Below are 19,579 nucleotides of genomic sequence, written 5' to 3' on the forward strand. Positions count from 1 at the left end.
TCAGAGCAACCCATAAACGCTTTGGCAGCACATGATCAAAAATCAATCAGAAAACAATCTGTGGTTGTGGGGGCTGGGCTCCTCCAATATGAAGGCAAACTCTAGGCCTGGTGGTCTCTGGAGAAATACCCCAGACTCTCTCTGCACAGGAGGACACCTGGTGGCAGAGGCCCTTTGTAATGAAGAGAATTCTCCTGCGGAGATCCTGGCAGACGTCCACGCCGGGGTGCAGCGAAGCACGCTCTGAACACTTAGGGAGTCTAACACCTTTCTCATCTAAATGTCTGAGTTTATCAGCGAAAAGTCAGAAAGGAAGCTGTGTGGCCTCCAAGGTGTGAGGGGAATTTTTAGTAGAGATCATAAAGGCCCTATCATTTTTTCTAAGCTTAAGAACACACCAGTCATTAAATAAAAAGCAATTAGAAGGCACCTGTAAATAATTGCGTAGATGCACACCACATATATTCAGATGATTTAAGCACCTCTATGAACTGCTAACCAATAGCCACAGGAAAAAACAAAACATAGATAATATCCTGATAGACCCTGTGCTGCTGCTATCTCAAGCGTGTCCAGACAAAAACTACACAGTAAGCCATAAAAAATTTAAAGGCAAAATACACCACCAAAACAGAGCTTACTAATTGCCACTCAAGCAGGGGGGTGAAGCAGCTTGCACAGTGCATTGTGTGGACGTGAGTAACCTTGGTTACTGTTTCCAAGGACACTGGGCTCTTGGCTAACAAGCACTGAGGTGAAGCTGAATGCAGTGTGACTCATTTTAATAAACCTGCGTAAAGAAAATCAACGTGACGGAATTCCACACTCCCCAAATCTTTATTGGCAGATCTAATAAAGCGTTTCCAATTCTAAACAAGATACTGAAAGTAGTGAATACCCTTTGCAGCAAAAGCTTTTCGTTGACGCCTGCTGTATTTTTCCTCTGGCACCTTCCATGAGGTGACTAAACCTATCGTACTTGCTAAGGTCAGCAGTAATTATACTTACGAGTTTCATCTGAGGCGTTCTGGAATACATCTAGAAACGGAAACCTATCTGGTTAACAGGTGAGCACTGTCATCAACATGGACCACTGTGACAGAATAATAGTCCACAAAGCGTTTCCAAAAATGTCTCTGCCGTGGAAATTCTGTCAAACTGGGAGACGTTTCTTGTTGCAAAGGTAGATTTGTGACCGTGGTCTATCATGGAATGTATAACACCAATGAGAAGGCTGCTTGAATTTTGGTGCCATGTCGAAACCCGAGGCACTGCCCAGGCTGAAGTGGAGCCCGGAGGCCCCAGGCAAAGTTTACTAGAAACCGGCCCATTTGTGTCGTCACTGACACCCGCTGGCCCTGCGGAGGGCAAAGGTAACAACTCAGAGACAGCTGTTCCGGTTGTTAGCAGCTGGAGATGGTATCATCCGCAACAGATGAGAAAAAACAGACTGACCTCAGCAACCCTTGTCTGCATCCGGGCATGCGGCCAGGGAAAGCAGAAGCCCCAGCAGCTCAGGAATGAAAACGTTCTCTGCCTTTCTTGGGGAGGGTGGGAGTAAAAGATGGAAGATGGAGCAAAATCGAATTGCCCCAAGTTTTGTCCTGAGGAGGGGAAAATGATCTAATTATGTAAAGAGACAAAACCAATTTTTCCAGTTTACAAACAAAAACTAAGTATGTCAGAGAGCTTAAGCCACACGAAGAGAAGCACCCAAGGTTCAAAAGCGCCTAAGCACGTGATTCACAACAGAGAAACGTGTGTCCCAGGAACAACACAGTCCTTACTCCCTGACTTTTTCCCCGATTTTATGCATTCGGTTTAAGCAGCAAAGAAAATTCCCTGTACCAGAGAGCATGCAGGCGCTCCCTGGTGACCCAGTGGTGTGGACTTCGCGCTTTCACTGCTGAAGACGCAGGTTCAATCCCCGGTAGGGAAGCTAGGATCCCACAAGCTACAGAGTGAGACCAAAAAACCCCCACAACAGAGAGCATGAGCCTTTTCCTTCTAGAATTCAGTGCTGGTTCTGAGCAACGTCCTGCCACTGCTTCTAAGTCACGTGCCTCTACCACAGATACACACCTTACTCTTCTCCTTGCTGGGCCATGAGCTCCACCGTCCAACCCTGAGCAATTTCCAGGTCTCTCACAGAGAAACGGATTGGTCCCTGTGCAGGCGTTCTTGGAAATCTGGACAGAGGCCTTCGCAAAGAGATTTCATTCAGCTGCCTTTCCAAACCTTGTTTGAAAAAAAACACCACGTTCATAGCCTGTGTGTGAGGCAACACAGGGCCTTCAGTGAAGACCCCCAAGGGCAACGACTCATCCAGATACACCAAGATTCAGGGCTCGGTCGAAATGAACATTCTTCTCCACTGCAAAGTTCCCAGGTGTGCTTTGAAAGTTTTCTTGAAAGCTGCTGCTGTTGCTGCTGCTGCTAAGTCGCTTCAGTCGTGTCCGACTCTGTGCGACCCCATCCATAGACGGCAGCCCACCAGGCTCCCCCATCCCTGGGATTCTCAAGGCAAGAACACTGTGGTGGGTTGCCATTTTCTTGAAAGCTGACAGTCTTACAAATGCACGAACAGAGCAGAGAACTGGTTCTGTTGTGACACTGAAGTTGGTAAACCCACCCTCACCCACCTACCACTGTCCAGTGGACAGAAGCAGAAATTTTTCTATAAAAAGAATATCCGTTTAATCACAATTTCCCCCTTTCTATTCATTTTAGATATTAACACACTAAATGTGGCTAAATGCATTCTACTTCACACAACAATAAGTGTTCCAGATACACAAGCACTGGCTCAAAATCCTTCCGACTCCAGTCCTAGAGCAAGAATTTAATTTTCTTCAAATGTCAGTTCTTCACAGTTTCAATGCTACAGCAGCAAATTATTCCTTAGATAAAGGCAATTGTGGTCCATATTTTAAAACATCTTAAGAGAACTAGAGATAAGTTAGCAAACTTCCAGTGCCACGTGCAGTTAGGGTAGGGCGGTTTGACCTGAAACCCCAAAGACTGGCCGCAGGAACTTGGGGGCAAAGTTCGTCTGTGGGAAAGACTAGAACTTGCACAGCCCCTCCCCCACCTCTTGAGGCTTTCCTCCTGATGGGGTGGGCGGGGGGAGCTCCACAGCATTCACATTCCGTTTACTGGTCCCTGTCACCCCAAGGGGTGTGGTGGAAGAAAACAAACCCAGCCGGGTGCGTCATAGAGGAGCTGTCAGGAGCTTTCAGAGCAAATCAGGCAGGATCAGGCCGGGAGGTTTCGGTTCAACACAGTTGATCCAGAAGTTGGCACAGCTGGCGTGATACTGGTGTCCCCCGTACGCCAGCTTGAAGCTGTCAGTTTCCGAGTTGAACGCCTGCCAGGAAGAAACAGACAGGGAGGGGGAGTGGTCAGGCTCCCTCCACGCCCAGGTGCTGACCGGCAGCCGTATGGACCCCGCTCCAGGACACAGAGGCTGAGGCCAGACTGGCACACACACAAAAGCTGAGCAGGTGGCTACAGGAATTCAAGCGAGAAAAGTTTTGTGCCGCTAATTAAAGGCATAAAAAAAATCTTTACTGTTAAACCCAGTTTCAGCAAAAGGAGGCCAGATCTTTCCTAGAAAAGGCACACAGAGGCTGTGGGGGGTTGGCAGGGGTCATGACAGGGGAACGAAAATAGCCAAGGGCCGGGGATCATTTTGATCTCTTTGTGAAGAAGGAAGCCCTTCCCTGAGGCTGGCATTTGACTGTTACATGCCATCCCTGAGGTCTCGGAGGCTCGTAACGTCCTATCATCAGAGAAAACTCAAGATTAAAATGGGACTAATGCCACTGGGAGCTGAGAGCCGAACTGACATCATTAAAATGTCCAAATAGGTTCAGGGCTTGTAAAAAAGATACCAAACACCTAAGAATGCTTTCCAAATGAATAATGCTTGCAGGTAAGTTACAGCCAGCCAGGCCTAACCTCAACCACTTCCTAGGGTGTTTTCTAAACGTCTACAAATAAACAAAACTCTAACTGTCCTGCCCCCTAAATTTGTTTCTGTCTGCTAACAGCCAAGTGCTGAAGCTCTCTAACCTCCTCTGTGTCACAATGACCTGGTTTTCCAGAAGCTGCCCTTTCTGTCACCCTGTTCCTCCTAGAGGAAAATAACCGCCATACCAGAAGCCGATTCTGAGCCACAAAGCATGCACACAAGACAGAAGTGACCCGCGTGGACACATTAGTTGACTGAATCGGACACTGTGGGAATGGGAAAGACTCAGCAAAGCATGTATGATTGGAACAGCTCAGGATGACAGTGCAATCACTGAACTTGCCCTCCACATTCAAAATTAAGATGGGAGACACTAAGCTAACAAGTAAGCGGTTCATACTTTTTTAGGATGCTCTTCTGCAGGCTTCTCTTCTTTCTGAAATAATGTTGAAACCATAAGGTCAACAAAATTCCCAGCACAGGGCCTCTGGCCTGCAAACCAGTCCTTACAGGTCGACCCTTCTCCCTGTGCCACCCTGCCTGCAGAGGGGGCTACAGGCACAAGGCAAACGAGCCCGGTCCACGGAAAGGCAAGACCTGCATCCACTCCTGCAACAGCTCCCCGCACCGCCCCTCGGAAGAAGTCTCTGCTTCTCTGGTCCCATCTCAGGACTTGATCAGCTCCCCGCCTCTGGTCACAGACCGTGCGGAGAAGTGGGCCAGGTGGGCTCGTGCCCCGGGTCCTGTCGGGGACGTGCTCTGCCTTGGAAGTGGTGTGGGGGGAGGTGGTGACTTACCCGGCTCCTGGAGTCTACGTTCAAGAGGCACACCCCGCAAGCCAGCTCCTGAGCATTTTTAATCCCAGGCCGGAGCATACAAGAGGAAAAATCCAGTGAATTTTCATCAGGCTGTGATGACAAGACAAACGGGTAAGGAGACAGCAGTTCCCCACGCTGCTTGGCTCAGCTCTCTGATCCCGCCTCCCAGTTGGTCCAGCAGCAAATTCAGTGAACGCTCTACCACCGCCAGCACAGTCATTCCATTTCCCTGGGGATGTCAGGACGTGTGAAAAACGGTCCCTACCCTCAGAGCTCAGTTCAGGGTCGGGGTGAGGTGGGTATCAGGCAACACGGCGTGATGAGAGCCACACTAGTGTGTGTGTAAGAACCGAGGGCCAGAGCAAAGCGCGGAGGGGCTGGGGCACTGACCCGACTCAAGGGGAAAGGAGCGGGGTGGCAGAGAACGCTTCGTAGAACTTACAGTCATCAGGGCTGAGTCCTGAGGGGTGTTTGGTAGGGGAGGGTGTGGTGGGGAGGGAAGGGTATTTATGTGGAATAAGCAGCATGGGCAAAGGCCTCTAAGCAGATTGGGTAGGAGGAGAAATCTAGGGGGTGGGGGCCGAGCTTATGGACAGAGGGAGGAGACGAAGCGGGAGCAGGAAGGCCTTGAAAGGAGTATGAGGGGCTGAGACTTCATCCTGGAGAGCCTTAAGGGCTGTCACCATGCTGACAGGATGCGGTCTGCACTCTGGACAGACCCTCTGGCTGCAGCGCGGGTGATGAACTGGGGGACTGGTCTCATTACAAGGCTGCGGTAGTGAGCCAGGAGATAGGCCCTGAAGGGCAGAACAGAGGGAGCAACGGTGGAGAGAAATGGACACGGGGAGCTGTTAAGGCCCCAGAATCAACAGGCCTGGAGGACTGGGCACCTGAGAGGATCCACCCTACTGAGGCGGGTGAGAGGAGAAGGAGTCTGGGGTGGAGACGGGGAGAAGAGCCCAGGTTGGTGCGAGCCAAATCGAAGCTGCCTGCGGGTCAGCAGAGCTCTGACGCTGCATGAGCAGGCAGGTGGATACATGGCTCTAGCGCTCCAGAAAGAGGGAGCTGGACATCACTGGCTACAGAGAGTAAACACTGGGCTGACCAGAATGTTCGTCAAGAGTTTTTCCATAAAATGTTACAGGAAAACCCCAACGACCTGTATGCCAACCCAAGATAACAGCAGCTAATACGTCAAGCCCTTACCTGTGCTAAGCAGTACACTAGGCTCTTTTTATGCGTTATTTTATTTCTTACCAAAAAAAAGTATGAAATATGGAATGTAGACTAAAGATTAAAGCTGTTAATTTCTTAAAAGTTATAATACACATCTATCATATGAAGCTTTTAATTCCTCGATGTTTATCCAAGAGAAATGCAAACACGTTAACAAAAGTCTTGTACGACAAATGTTCACGGCAGCTCTATTCCTGTTAGCCCAGACTGCAAACAGCTTGTATCGATAAACAAAAAAATGGATTTTAAAAGAACATAGCATATTCATACAATGAATATTACTCAGTGATAAAAGGGGATCAAACTGATACACACAACACAGATGAATTTTTACAACACGCAATGTAAAAGAAGCTGACACAAGAACATATGCAGCGCATAATTTCATTTATATTAGGTTCCAGAACAGGCAAATCTAGGATAATGCAAAGTTACAGAAAATAGATGGCTGTTTTGGGAATCAGATCAGAGGGCTGGGAAGGGGCAAAAGGGAGCTTGAGCGGGTGATGAAAGCTCTCCACCTATCGATGGGCGCGGGCTACATGGTTGTGTGCATTTGTCAAAACTGATCCAACTATCCATTTACAGTCGGAGCATATCATTACATCTAAGTTATTCTGCAATTATGAAATACACTGAATAATAAAACAAGACAAAAACAACCAAAAATACAAAAGCAGAAAAATGAAACAAAAAACCAGAATGGGAGAAAATATTTGCAAACAATGTGACTGACAGGGGCTTAATATCCAAAATATATCAACAGCTCATACAACGCAACAACAAAACAACCCAGTCAAAAATGGGCAGAGGACCTGAATAGACACTTCTTTAAACCAGACATGCAGATGGCCAGCAGGCACGTGAAAAGATGCTCAACATCACTAATTATTAGATAAATGCAAATCAAAACTACAGTGAAGTACCGCCTCCCACCAGTCAGAAAGGCCATTATTAACAAGTCTACAAATAACAAATGCTGGAGAGTGTGAAGAAAAATGAACCTGCCTGCACTGTTGGTGGGAATATAAATTGGTGTAGCCACTATGGAGAACAGTGTGGATGTTCCTCAAAAAGCTGAAGAGAGAGTCTCCATGTGATGCAACAATCCCACTCCTGGCCTTATACCCAGACAAGACTGTAATTTGAAAAGACACGTGCACCCCTCTGTTCACAGCGGCCCTATCTGGAATAGCCCAGACACGGAGACTGCCCACTGACAGACGAACAGGCACAGAAGATGCGGCACATACGCACAAGGGGATAAAAAAGAGCCATGAAAAAGGACAGAGTGATGCCCACTGCAGCAACACGGATGCACCTGGAGGTTATTATACTGAGTGAAGTCTGAAAGAAAACAGACAAATCCCATACGATACCACTTATACGTGGAGTCTAAAATGTGACACAGATGAGCCTACCTATGAACAGAAACACAGACAGACAGAACAGTCTGGTGGCCTGGAGGGTGGGGACCGAGGGAGGGACAGAGCACGGGCTGAGGTCAGCAGATATAAGCTTTTATATACAGAATGGAGAAACAACAGGGTCCCACGGTACAGCCCAGAGAACTATGTTCAGTATCCAATGATACACCATAATGGAAAAGAATATTAAAAAAAGAGTGTATATATGTAAGTGAGCCACTTTTCTGTACAGCAGAAATCAATCTATTATAAATCAATTATACTTCAATATAAAAAATCTAATCAAGAAAATAAGATTTTGGATTCTTAATGGGTAGAAGTTAGGTATACCTGAACTAATTTATATTTCTCATATATGCCCTAGAACAGAGTTTCTTAAACTTGGCACCATTGACATTTTAAGCTGGTTAAATCTTTGCTGTGGGGCCTGTCCTCTGCATGTAGGATGTTTAGCAGGATCCCTGGCTAATCTGGGGACAAAACTGCTCCCTTCCCGGCTCAATTAAGAACTGACTTTCCAAAGAGGAAGACGTATGCAGGCATGCATGTAAATATGTACATACGCACAAACACACACCCGTATGTAAGCTTATTATAAACTTTACTGATATGAAGAATGTGTAGCGCACATTTTACAAATAATCAAATATACCACCCTTTTATTGTAAATTTCACATAGTATCTTTTTTTTTAACTGCACTGCACAGCATGTGGGATCTCAGTTGCCCCGACAGTCAGTGTGGAGTCTTAACCACTGGACTGCCAGGAAGTTCTTCCCCCGCCCACCCGCCCCCGTAGTATCTTATTCTCACAAAATGCTTTCTTGGATTTTTGCCCACCTCTTAGATCAACAGGCAACCTCTGCTTGCTCTCCTGAGCGAGTGTTACTTCTAATGTGAATGCTGATGTCTGACGTGGAGGACAAGGGCTAGACTGCCACCACTCAGACATACTTTGGAACTTCATTTGTCTGTCAAATACGTGACTTCTTTGCTGAATCAGATAATAGTTTTTGAATATTGCAGAATCTTTACCCAACTTTTGGTTCTACGCTCAACATAAGGGCTACATACACAAACAGCATACTTTTAAGTTTAACCTACATTAATATTTTCTCTGTATCACTTTAAATCTAGAAAATCAACAAGTCAAGCCCTAGTTTGAAGCATTTGTGGATTTCCATGGTACAAATACTCCTCCATGGTTGATTTTGAGCTACCAGCGCAATGTCACTGAACACAGGGGTGGGAAGAGATCCCACCATCATATAGTATTTCCACAAATGAAAACACTGGACTAGGGTGACCAACTTCCTGGTCAGTGCACGACTACCCCCATTTTATGGACTTCCCGGTGGTCCAGTGGATAAGAACCCACCTGCCAACGCGGGGGACATGGATTCGATTCCCGGTCTGGAAGATCCCACACGCCAAAAGGCAAGTAGGCCGTGCACCACAACCACTGAGGCCTACACCCTGGAGCCCGCGCTCCGCGACAAGAAGCCACCGGGGCGAGAGAGCAGCCCCCACTCGCTGCAACTAGGAAAGCCTGCGAGCAGCAACGAAGACCCAGCACGGCCAAAAATAAGTAACTTACAAAAAAAGACTGTGCCCATCTTAGCTCTGAGGAAACCCCTTGGTCCTGAGCTAACCAGGACAGCTGATTGTCCTCGGACAGACAGGAATAATCTCTAACGCTAAGGAACATGCTTCGGCACGTGGGAAGGAAGTGAGGATGCAAGGACTCCACAGGAACACAGTAAAAGGGGCCACTGTCGCGTCTTGAGAACCAGAAACAAGAGCAGAACAAATCAAGAGCGAGAAAGGCCTTAAGTCACCAAGCTGGGCTCAGAAAAACGTCTGAGTATAAGACTGCCTCGGCTCTGCGGTGTGATGCCTGATTGTAACACAGTCCAGAGTGATCACGCCACGGGGTGGCTTCAGTGAAACAGAGACAAGGGCCTGTAGTCCAGAGTGTGACGGATCTGGGAGCCTGGCGAGTTGGCTTTGGTTTTTCTTCAAGAATACTGAGATGACCAGGAAAACGGCAAATCTGATGACAAAAGAGTGGCTACGTGCTCCATAGTTACTTTAGGCTGAAGCACTGAGGAGTCACCACACTGTCTCTGTATTTGCATAACTATATTACTTTTCCCAGGGAAAAAAGGGCTTCTCTCACCAGGAAAATGTGTAGATTATATATGATAGTTCCCCATCCCTTCTGAATCTGAAATGGTAAACCACATGCCAGGTTCCACAAACATCTCAAACTAACCTGAGCTAAATCCATTCAGATCACACGGAGGGAAGGAAGAATGACAGACAGTTCTCAGAGAAGAGAAGGGAGGTGCAAGATTCAACTGTATGAACCCACTCCACCTTAGCCGAGCGGAGGATAATTCCTTTTCTTTTTTAGTGCCATCATGACCTATTTGGTCAAACCGAAAAGCAGCCGGCACTGTCACCTGTCCGTCGTCCAATTCTGTCCTTGGAAAAGGGCAACAATTTCACATGCCCTCCCTCCCTCCTTCAACTGGTGTTAGGGTCCTCACAGATACATAAAAAGGGCGCTGGAAAGGACTGAATACTCTAAATGATTATCACAATTATTCACTTTGATAAATAAAACCTAAAATGCTCTTTGAACTGGTTAAAAGCACAGCAGCATGTCTGTAATCTACATTACAGACATTCATCATGTTCTTGAAGAAGGCCTGTTTGAGAAATAATTAGAACCCAAGGAAACTAAATCCTGAAGAAAAAAAAGTTAATAAGAGCCTTTAATATATGTTTACCAAAGGAATAAAAGAAGCAAACGAAAAGGTGGTATTGTAAACTCCAGTGAAAATCATAAGGCTCTGCATAAATTACTCCGTAGTCAAATTAATCTTTCAAATGACCAAATTAACCTTTATAAATACACATCTATTAGCAAGGGGATTATTGCAGTCCACAGTAATAGTGTGACACCAATCGAAGGGCCTAACTCTAGGAGGAGGCACGCCCTCCACAGGCCACCTTGCACTGCGTGTCACTTACTTTAACTGGCAAGTATGTCACGTATTTAGCGAAGATAAAAAGCCAGCAATATTATACTCGACCTGTATACACTGACAAATCCCAGAGGCAGGCTGGGATATACTGATATAATCCTGAATCTTTAGCCAATAATAAACTACTAAAATGGTATCCAAGAAAATCACTATTAAGGAAGAAGAGTTTGGAAGCAACTAGCATTCCTTACTGATAGCCTTATTCTCCCTCTCTATCCCTCTGCGTTAGACACGGCTGTGTGACTTGTCATGGTGTTGAGAGACTGAGGATAATACGCGCACTTCTTTAAGCACATTGGCCTTAAAGAAGGAAGCCTTTAAGGCCAATGTGCTACTTGTCATGTTCCCTTGATCCTCTCCTGGCGACCAGCTATTTTGTTCCACTCAGTGAAGCTCTATCATCCCAGATGCTGGAGTAAGGAGGGCATGGCATAGAGCCCCTCCAGCTTGAGATGGACATGGAACAGGAGCCGGGGATAGAGCTCTGTTGTTTCACACTGCCAAAGAGGGTGGTGGTGGTCGTGGTGTTTGTTACCATCAAACTTAATTTGACTGCAATAAAATTTACTCTCTTAGAGTCCTGGAGGTCAGAGGTCTAAAATGAGTTGGCAACGCTGCTTTTCTTACAGGACTTCTAGGGGAGAGCACACATCTTCGTCTTTTCTAGTGTCTCGAGGCTGCCTGCACGCTCTGGATCACAGTTCCCTGCCCACGCCAAGACTGCAGCATTCGCCAGTCTCTTTTGATTGGCGCGCTGCTTTGCAGCCATGGAAGGAAAAGGTGCCTGTTACTGGAAGAAAAGCTATGGCAAGCCTAGACAGCATATTAAAATGCAGAGACATCACTTTGCCAATAAGGTCCGTATAGTCAAAGCAAGGTTTTTCCAGTGGTTATGTATGGAGAGTTGGATCATAAAGAAGGCTGAGTACCGAAGAATTGATGTTTTCAAACTGTGGTGTTGGAGAAGATTCTTGAGAGTTCCTTGGACGGCAAGGAGAACAGGGCAATCCTAAAGAAAATCAACCCTGAGTATTCACTGGAAGGACTGATGCTGAAGCTCCAATACTTTAGCTACCTGATGCAAAGAGTTGACTCATTGGAAAAGACCCTGATGCTGGGAAAGCCTGAAGGCAGGAGGAGAAGGGGACTACCAGGGAAGTCCTCTTGCCTTCCTCTTATAAGGATCCTTGTCATGCCTCTGGGCCTGCTGAGATAATCCATGCTGTTTCCCGTTCAAAGACCCTTAATGTAATCACATCTGCAAAGTCCCTTCTACCACCTAAGGTAAAACATTCACAGGTTCTAGGACTTAGAACATGAACATCCTGGGGGTGGGGAGGCGTTATCCTGTCTACTATATCTACCTTTGGTCAAATAGATGGTCGTGTGGAGACAATGAATATTCTGTCTCTAAAACACTATGCAGATTGGCCAGATGATAAAAATGCTATCGTTAAAAAAAATAAACTGCTCGCCTGACATGCCACAGCAACAGGAAGTACTCTGAAATTCACTGCTTATTTCACACTGAAAGGAAGCGGGGAAGAATTTTATTAGACTGAGGGTAATAGTGGAATCACAGAGCCTGGGTGATCTTCAGTTGACTAGAGGTTAGGAGAGTAACAGTCCTGTCTCTTCTCATAGATTTCATATGGCAAAATAAATCAGCTTTGTTTTCCAGGACTGAAGTCTTGGTTACAAACCTACTGAACTTCAATCCACAACCATGAGATAAAACCTCAACATAATAATTCACTCATCAGACTTCCCCGGTGGCACAGTGGATAGGAATCTGCCTGCCAACGCAGGGGACATGGGTTCGATCCCTAATCCAGGAAGATTCCACATGCTGCAGAGCAAATAAGCCCATGTGTCACAACTACCAAGCTGCGTGCTGCAACTCCTCAAGCCCGAGCGTTTTAGAGCCTGTGCTCTGAAAAGAGAGAAAGGTGGGCTTCTCCGCCAGCATACTGAGAAGCCCACGCACCCCAACTAGAGAGTAGCCCCTGCTCTCAGCAACTACAGCAAAGCCTTCATGAAGCAACAAAGATCCATAGCAACCAGAAAAAAAAAAGCACTCACCTCACCTCACTAAAAGAGAGGATTTTTCTCTCTTGAGAAAAAAGTTTCTTCAATCAGTGCTCAGAAGAGGTACGCTTTTGCCACAAGAGGGAGTTTTAGTCCATGGATTAAGGGAGCATTAAACAGAGGGCCGTGTAAAACTGCCGCCAGTGTAACTTCCAACGTAAAGAAATCGTAAGGAGCCACAATTTTGAGGTTAAGACTTGTGCTCTGCTTCCCTTAGCCCAAGCATCACTGCTGCACCCAGAACTTTCTCACTTGGCAAAAGTAACGCAGTCTCCTTTCGATGCAGAGAGTCCCATAGAGTCTTTGGGGGAAGAAACAAGTCATTTTTTAATACTTTGGAAGCTGGGACTAATACAGTAGGAAAAGTGGTTTTAGGCAATGATTTATATTCAATCCCAGGTTTGTGACTTTCAGCCAAGTTTCATCTTTTCTGAGCTCCAACTTCTGCACTTGTAAAACTGGGGATTACGCTGACTTTACGGGATTGTTAACCAGGATTGAACGAGAAGGAATACAGCACAATGTCCAGCAGGTTCTCGGTGCAAAAGAAACAGTAACTATTGTCTCAGTGTTATTGGAACCAAAGAGCCTGGCTGTCGTGACTTAGTTCATTAAGTAGAGCGCAGAGCACGGGGCCTCCAGGGATGCCCTCAGGTAAGGTGTAAGGACCGAAGGCCCACCAGTTAGCAAGAGCAAAGGTCGTGGTATAATCAGGAGAAATATGAGTAGGCAATGACTATTTTTCACAGCTAACCTAGTGAAAACAGCAACGATAACTGGAAGAGCATGCGTGACTGTGGAAATAAACACTCAGCGGCAGCCACAACGCACAGTGCACTCCTGTGGCGTCTAGTGGCGGACGTCTAGCCTTCTGAGGCCTAAAAAAAGGTCAGGCAAAGTCACTCAAGCATCCAGATCCAGACATGGATGCTAGAAACGGATGTGCCCAGTGGGAGTCTGCAGGGGAGGGCATGAATGCCTGGCCACTCTTGCCCTCACGTGGAGGGATTCAGAGCCACCGTAGTGAGGGGCAACACCCCCAGGCTAGGCAGGGGACTAACGCACAGAATCACAGAACCAAGTCCTAAGGCTCCTTTAAAAAGTTTGGGCAAAACTAATCCTTCATGTAAAAAATCAGAACATGGCTTATCTCTGAGTGGGGCGAAGTCAACAAAGGAGCGTAAGGAAAGCGTCTGGGAAGACGGGCTGTATTGGATCTCGACCAGGCCCGGGTTATGTGTGGCATGCATTTGTCAAGACCACTGAGCGGTATAACGAAGATTTTTGCATTTTATTAAGTATATATTTTATTTAAAAAGGAAAAAAGAAAAAAATTAAAGAAAGCCAGGAAGGGCAATCAGAATCTCGAAGGCAAGCCTTTCTCATGAGCAAGATGTACAAGGACGAAACTGGCTTCCACCTCACCCCGAAAGCAGCTCCCTCAGAGCCGTAATCAAGGCTAAGAGTCTCCCCAAATACCCTTTGCTCCAAACAGAAAAGGGCTAGAACCTGCTTAACACACTTGGTCTTCTGTGATATCTTTTCTTTAGAGTTCACAGCCACCTTTTTCTAACAGTACCAGAAGAGAGAGATTTGTATAGCAGTCTAGTTTTCAGTGTTAATAAGAAACCAACTGCCATCAAAACAAAGAACCTTAAAATCTAAGTGGCAAGGGGGCTCCTTTAAGCTCCTCTACAGTCCTGAGATGTTAACCGGGGAAGAAGTATACAGAAAATAACTTGACTGTTTAGATCAAGTCACTGCCAAGACAGACTTCTGGTGTTTCATCTCTTTAACCCCAAAGCTAAGGAACAACTCATCTTCCACAAGAAGGCTTTTGCCTTTCTGCTTTCACCCATCCAATCTGCCCATTCAAGGAGGCAACAGAATACTGTGGTTGAAAAAGCAGACTTAGGACTCTTTCAAACTAAGTCCAGGTCTCACCGATATCTCTGTGCTTCAGTTTCTTCATTTAATCAGGGGAGAATATTATTATCTACCCTCAAGACTGCTGTATTCATTACATCCATGTAGAGAGTCATGAATAGGGTCTGGCACACAGTAAGCATTCAGTAAATGTTGGCTAATGATGCGGACGATGTTTAGGCTTAATGTAGTCCACAGGAGTAGAGAGTTAGGAGCAGAAGATGGGTGACTTAGGAGACACCCAGACCCGCACATTCCTAATGTGTGGCTGTAGATATCTTGCTGCTAAAAAAACATGGAACAGATGCGTGTTGAGGTGAGACCTTTGTGAGACTGAATACAGAGGCTCTGATGAACTTTGATGCCAACAGTGCAAAGGGGACACGCTGGATTTTATGACATCCCCCTCCATCCCACAGCCTCACGGGCACCCACGTGCATCGCCAGCCAATCAACTTCATTTGTGACCGGAGTTTGGAAATACTTTTTTAAAAAGCCAGCGGTGGGACTTGCTGGTGGTCCAAGGGCTAAGACTTTGAGCTACTAATTCAGGGGGCCTGAGTTTGATCCCTGGCCAGGGAACTAGATCTTGCATGCCGTAACAAAGATCAAAGATTCAGGGTGCCACAACTACAGCCCAGCACAGCCAAATAAAACAAACAAAAACCGCCAGGGTTTTATGACCCACACACAACCCTATTACCATTCTGCAATACTCCCTTCCAGCACTGTAATAATAGTTCTGTGTTATTTCAAACTTTGTGCTCCTTTAAAAAATGGCCATGTAACATCCTACTATGAAGATTCACACAATTAAATTCTCCAGATTTGGACTTTTAGGTTATTTTCAACTTTTCACTTTTACAAAGAACAACTTGTGCATTTGAGCTGCTTCTTTTTGTGAGTTTGTATGTAGAACCCTCTACCTTAGGGAGTTTTCCAAAAAGTGGAACTACTTAATCAACCGCTCTGGAGGTCCGTAAATCTTTTCATTCATTCAGCATTTACTGCGTATTGACATGGTGCCTGGCACGGTGCTCAGAGTAGACAGACGACGGACATGTGGTCCTGGTCCTTGTCCTCAATGAGTTCCCAGGTGGGAGGGAAAGCATGCTGCCAGACACCTTTCCCATGGGGTGGCACCAATTTCTTAATGAATTAATTCCCAATAAATTCCCTAAGAAGCAGTCCCATTTTACCACATCAACATGCTAAAGGTTCAAATAAATAAACCAAATCCCAAACTGGGTTTATTAGGTGGTTAAAAAAAAAAAACAACACCTTGTTTTAACTTGAATTATTGTTTACTGATTAGCTGTGCCTCCTCTTTTATGAATCACTTCATGATTTTGCTCTGACTTTACTGGAAGCTGGTGTATTTCGCACTGATTTATGTGTTTTCTTTACCGAACAAAGACTTGAGGCCACTGTCAGTAAAAACTGCCACACTTTTTCTTCTCCTTACCATTTCATCTATTTTGCTCCCCACTTGGAATAACTTTCACTTACTGGGGCTATGCCATTTGATCTACAATGAAAAATTTCCTAAGAAACTACTCAGTGAAACCTGTTGCTTTCTAAAAGGGTTATTTCTGAAGATAATGTAGATGATGTTAGTTTCCTCTCTATGAGAACCCACAAAAGAAATTTCTTTCAGATGTGAGTACCAGGAATAGATATGCTTCCTGAGTAGAGGGTTTATTTTTCTGTTATGAACCCAGTGAATCATGGAACTGATCATGTCTTCTTTACATCAGTGCCTGGAAGGGTCAACGGTACAGCTCACCACCAGCAAATGCCAACACTTTAAAAGCAGGCATTTTTGCACACAACTTCATTCCTGGCTTTAACATTTTCTGCTTCATTTCCCCTTCATTTTCCTTATCCATTTATTAAAAAAATTTAAACCAGTTATTAAAATAATGAGGTATAAAAATGCTTATCTTGTTTGAAAATAAAGGTAAGGTTCAAAAAGTATAAAACGAAAGATACGAAGCCCCACTAATCGCTACGTTAGAACACAGAGAGATAAAGGACACATGCTCTATGATATCACTTACATATGGAATCTAAAAAATATGAATGAATATATACACAACACAGACCCAGAGACACAGAAAACAAACTTATGCTTACCAAGGAAAGAGGGAGAGGGGTGGACAAATTAGAGGAGCATGAAACTAACAGATACAAACCACTGATACTACATAAAACAGTTGAGTAACAAGGATTTACTGTATACCCAGGGAAGTATATCCAGTGTCGTGTAATAACCTGAAGTGGAACATAATATGTAAAAAACCAAAAACAAAACAAATCACTATGCTCTGTACCCGAAACTAACACAATACTGTAAAATCAACTATATTTTTCTTTTTTGGCTGAACTGTGCATACGGGATCTTAGTTCCCTGACAAGGGATTGAAGCCACGTCCACTGCACTGGAAGTGCCAAGTCAACCACTGGACCACCAGGGAAGCCCCAGATCAACTATATTTCAGTTAAACAAACAGAAAAAAAGGACACAGTCCTGATCTTACGGAGCTGAGAAGCTAGTGGGCAAGAAATAAGAAGACACAAGCACCAAGAAGCGTGGAAGCGCCTCCCTGACCAGAACACGCTATGGACACACACAGGAAGGGGCATCTAATGCAGACTGAGGGCCTCTTGGGATGATTTCTGGGGAAAATGACGCAGAGTCCAGAGGGAAAAGCGATTTAACAGAGAAAGACAGGCCAGGGCAGCCCAAGTGATGGAAAAGACCTCCCACACTGAGCTAAGGAGTTTAAACTTGACCCTGAAGACCAGGGAGAGTCACTGCAGGGTTTCAAATGGGATATAAATGCCACAATCAGATTAGCATTTTAGAAAGACCCGAAAGATAGTGGTGTGTAGAACACATCGACTGTGGATAAAAAAGCGAACCAGCAACTGCAGCTATGCAGCCAGAACTGGTAAGGGCCTGAATGATTTACCACATTAAAAAAAAGGTTTCCATTTTTATTATGTTTTTTTCCTATTGTTAATATATGAGAATTTGGTGAAGTTTTGCCAAACTCATTAAATTTAACCTCTCGAATTCAGTTTTCTGGAGGCATTTATCATCAAATAAACAATTCTATCTCTTCTTTTCAAATATGCATACTTCAATTCTTATTGTATTGGCCACAATAGTATTTTTAAAAAATAATTATCCAAACAGTATGATTTTAAGTTATAAATCGAAAAATGGCCCAAAGGAATAATATAAGAGATTTCGGAAATGATTCAAATGCTTTCGGAACTTAATATTACAAACCAGAAGCAACGTAACAATGGCGAGGACCTGCCGCTGATGACAGACAGGTTGCTGGGCGACGTGGGGTCCTCCCGCCCAGCAGCGTGCCACAAAGAGAGCTGGTTGCTCTTAGAAATGGGGCGCCTGGTTCAATGTGGGTAAAGAAGGAAAGAAAATGGAACTGCGCATTTATTCCAGCTGTGGAAGGAAGATAAATTTGACTATTGTGAAAAAAAGGATATTATCTGAGACAAACTGAATTAGCATGAATATATAAAAATAAAATAGCTTTGCCCAGTGAAATATTAAAAAAAAAAAAAAAAGGTGGAAGAAACCGAAGAGGCAAAAATTAACTGATATCATCTTATGCACATATGCGTGTGTGTGAATAAATCTATTACAAATATGAAATGTGTATGGTCAATAACAGTATTTCACTGAATATATGGCCAAACGGTCAAAAGAGAGAGATGATCAGCTTACACACAAAGGAAATAAAAATAGTAAATTATCATTTGAGACACTAGACAGTCCCTCGGGAAATGAAAGAAATTTAAAAAACACTTTCAGGGAATTGCTTACACACTTTTTAAATTGAGAAATTGACAAAGCTAGAATACAATGTAAGGAAATGTATGCTTCTATGCACTGCTGTCAACTAGCCTTAAGCTACCTGGAAATGCACATAACACGTGGAACAGCAGCTACATGCAGGCATGCATGTACATGTGCAACCATGCACTCTGATTTAAGTCCACTTGCAGAGACTGTACCATCCAAAGGGGAAACAGTCAATGATTTAATGATATTCAGAGTAAAACTATTCGTAATGGGAAAAAATGAAAACAATTCAAGACCTTAAGAAAGTAAAATGGCTCAATGAACCACAGGACAGCAACAAGATGTATCATACAGTCTTCTGTCTGTTTTACTTAGGTCTAAAAAGAAATTTTTTTGCCATATAGTTGATGTAGAATATTATATTAGTTTCATCTATATAACAGTGATTCACAATTTTAAAAGGTTATATTCCATTTATAGTTACTATACAATATTGCCTATATTCCCTATGCTGTACCATGTACCCTAGTAGCTTACTTACTTTCTACATAGCAGTTTGTGCCTATTAATCCGCTCCTCCTCTGTTGCCCGTCCCTGCTTCCCTCCCCTCACTGGTGACCACTAGTTTGTCTCTCTGTGAGTCCGCTTCTTTTCTGTGATACTCATTAGTTTGTTGTTGTTTTTTCTTTTGGATTCCACATATAAGTGACATCATTCTGACTCAGTCTTTCTCTGACTTCTTTCACTTAGCATAATGCCCTTTCGGTCCACCCACATGAAGATGGCTAAATTCCACTCTTTCTCCGTGCCTAAGTAGTATTTCGTCTTCTTTGTCCATGCATCTGTATTGGACTCTTAGGTTGCTTCCGTGTCTTAGCTGCTGTAAACAGTGCTGGTATGAACGTTCAGGTGCGCTATCTTTTTCAATTAATATTAACATTTTTTTAAAAGGACACTAATGGGGAAAAAACTAGAAATGTAAAGGGAGGAACTCAAATCAACGCTTTGCAAAACAGTGGCTTAAGGATATAGATAGAGAATGTTTTCTGTAGCTACGCTCTCATTTAGGTACAATGGGCCTGGAGGCCAACCTGGCGCTATCCCACTAAGAGCACAAATGTTATTAGTATCTCCTTCTGTATTTATAACATTGACTGGCTACAGGAGGGACATCTCCTCCTGTAGCCAGTTGGATTCATCCTCCAATCAAAGGAACATACA

General features: G+C 44.6%; 1 protein-coding gene across 9 annotated transcripts in view; it reads right to left on the reverse strand.

Annotated features, from left to right (window-relative positions):
• Nucleotides 1–815: 815 nt before the first annotated feature.
• The window catches only part of SYNRG (synergin gamma), an 85,458-nt gene continuing 66,694 nt past the window's right edge, over nt 816–19,579 (reverse strand). For 6 of the 9 annotated variants that reach the window (XM_027519065.1, XM_027519066.1, XM_027519062.1 and 3 more), the window contains 3 exons: nt 4,771–4,881; nt 4,374–4,409; nt 816–3,367 (listed from right to left, as the gene is read on the reverse strand). In XM_027519065.1, the coding sequence (XP_027374866.1) occupies nt 3,236–3,367; nt 4,374–4,409; nt 4,771–4,881 (279 nt within the window). In that variant the 3' untranslated portion in view covers nt 816–3,235. The remainder of the gene's footprint in view (nt 3,368–4,373; nt 4,410–4,770; nt 4,882–19,579) is intronic. The other 3 variants (XM_027519064.1, XM_027519069.1, XM_027519063.1) reach the window with 2 other exon arrangements.

Source organism: Bos indicus x Bos taurus, chromosome 19, assembly GCF_003369695.1.
Source record: "Bos indicus x Bos taurus breed Angus x Brahman F1 hybrid chromosome 19, Bos_hybrid_MaternalHap_v2.0, whole genome shotgun sequence".
Taxonomy (NCBI): Eukaryota; Metazoa; Chordata; class Mammalia; order Artiodactyla; family Bovidae; genus Bos; species Bos indicus x Bos taurus.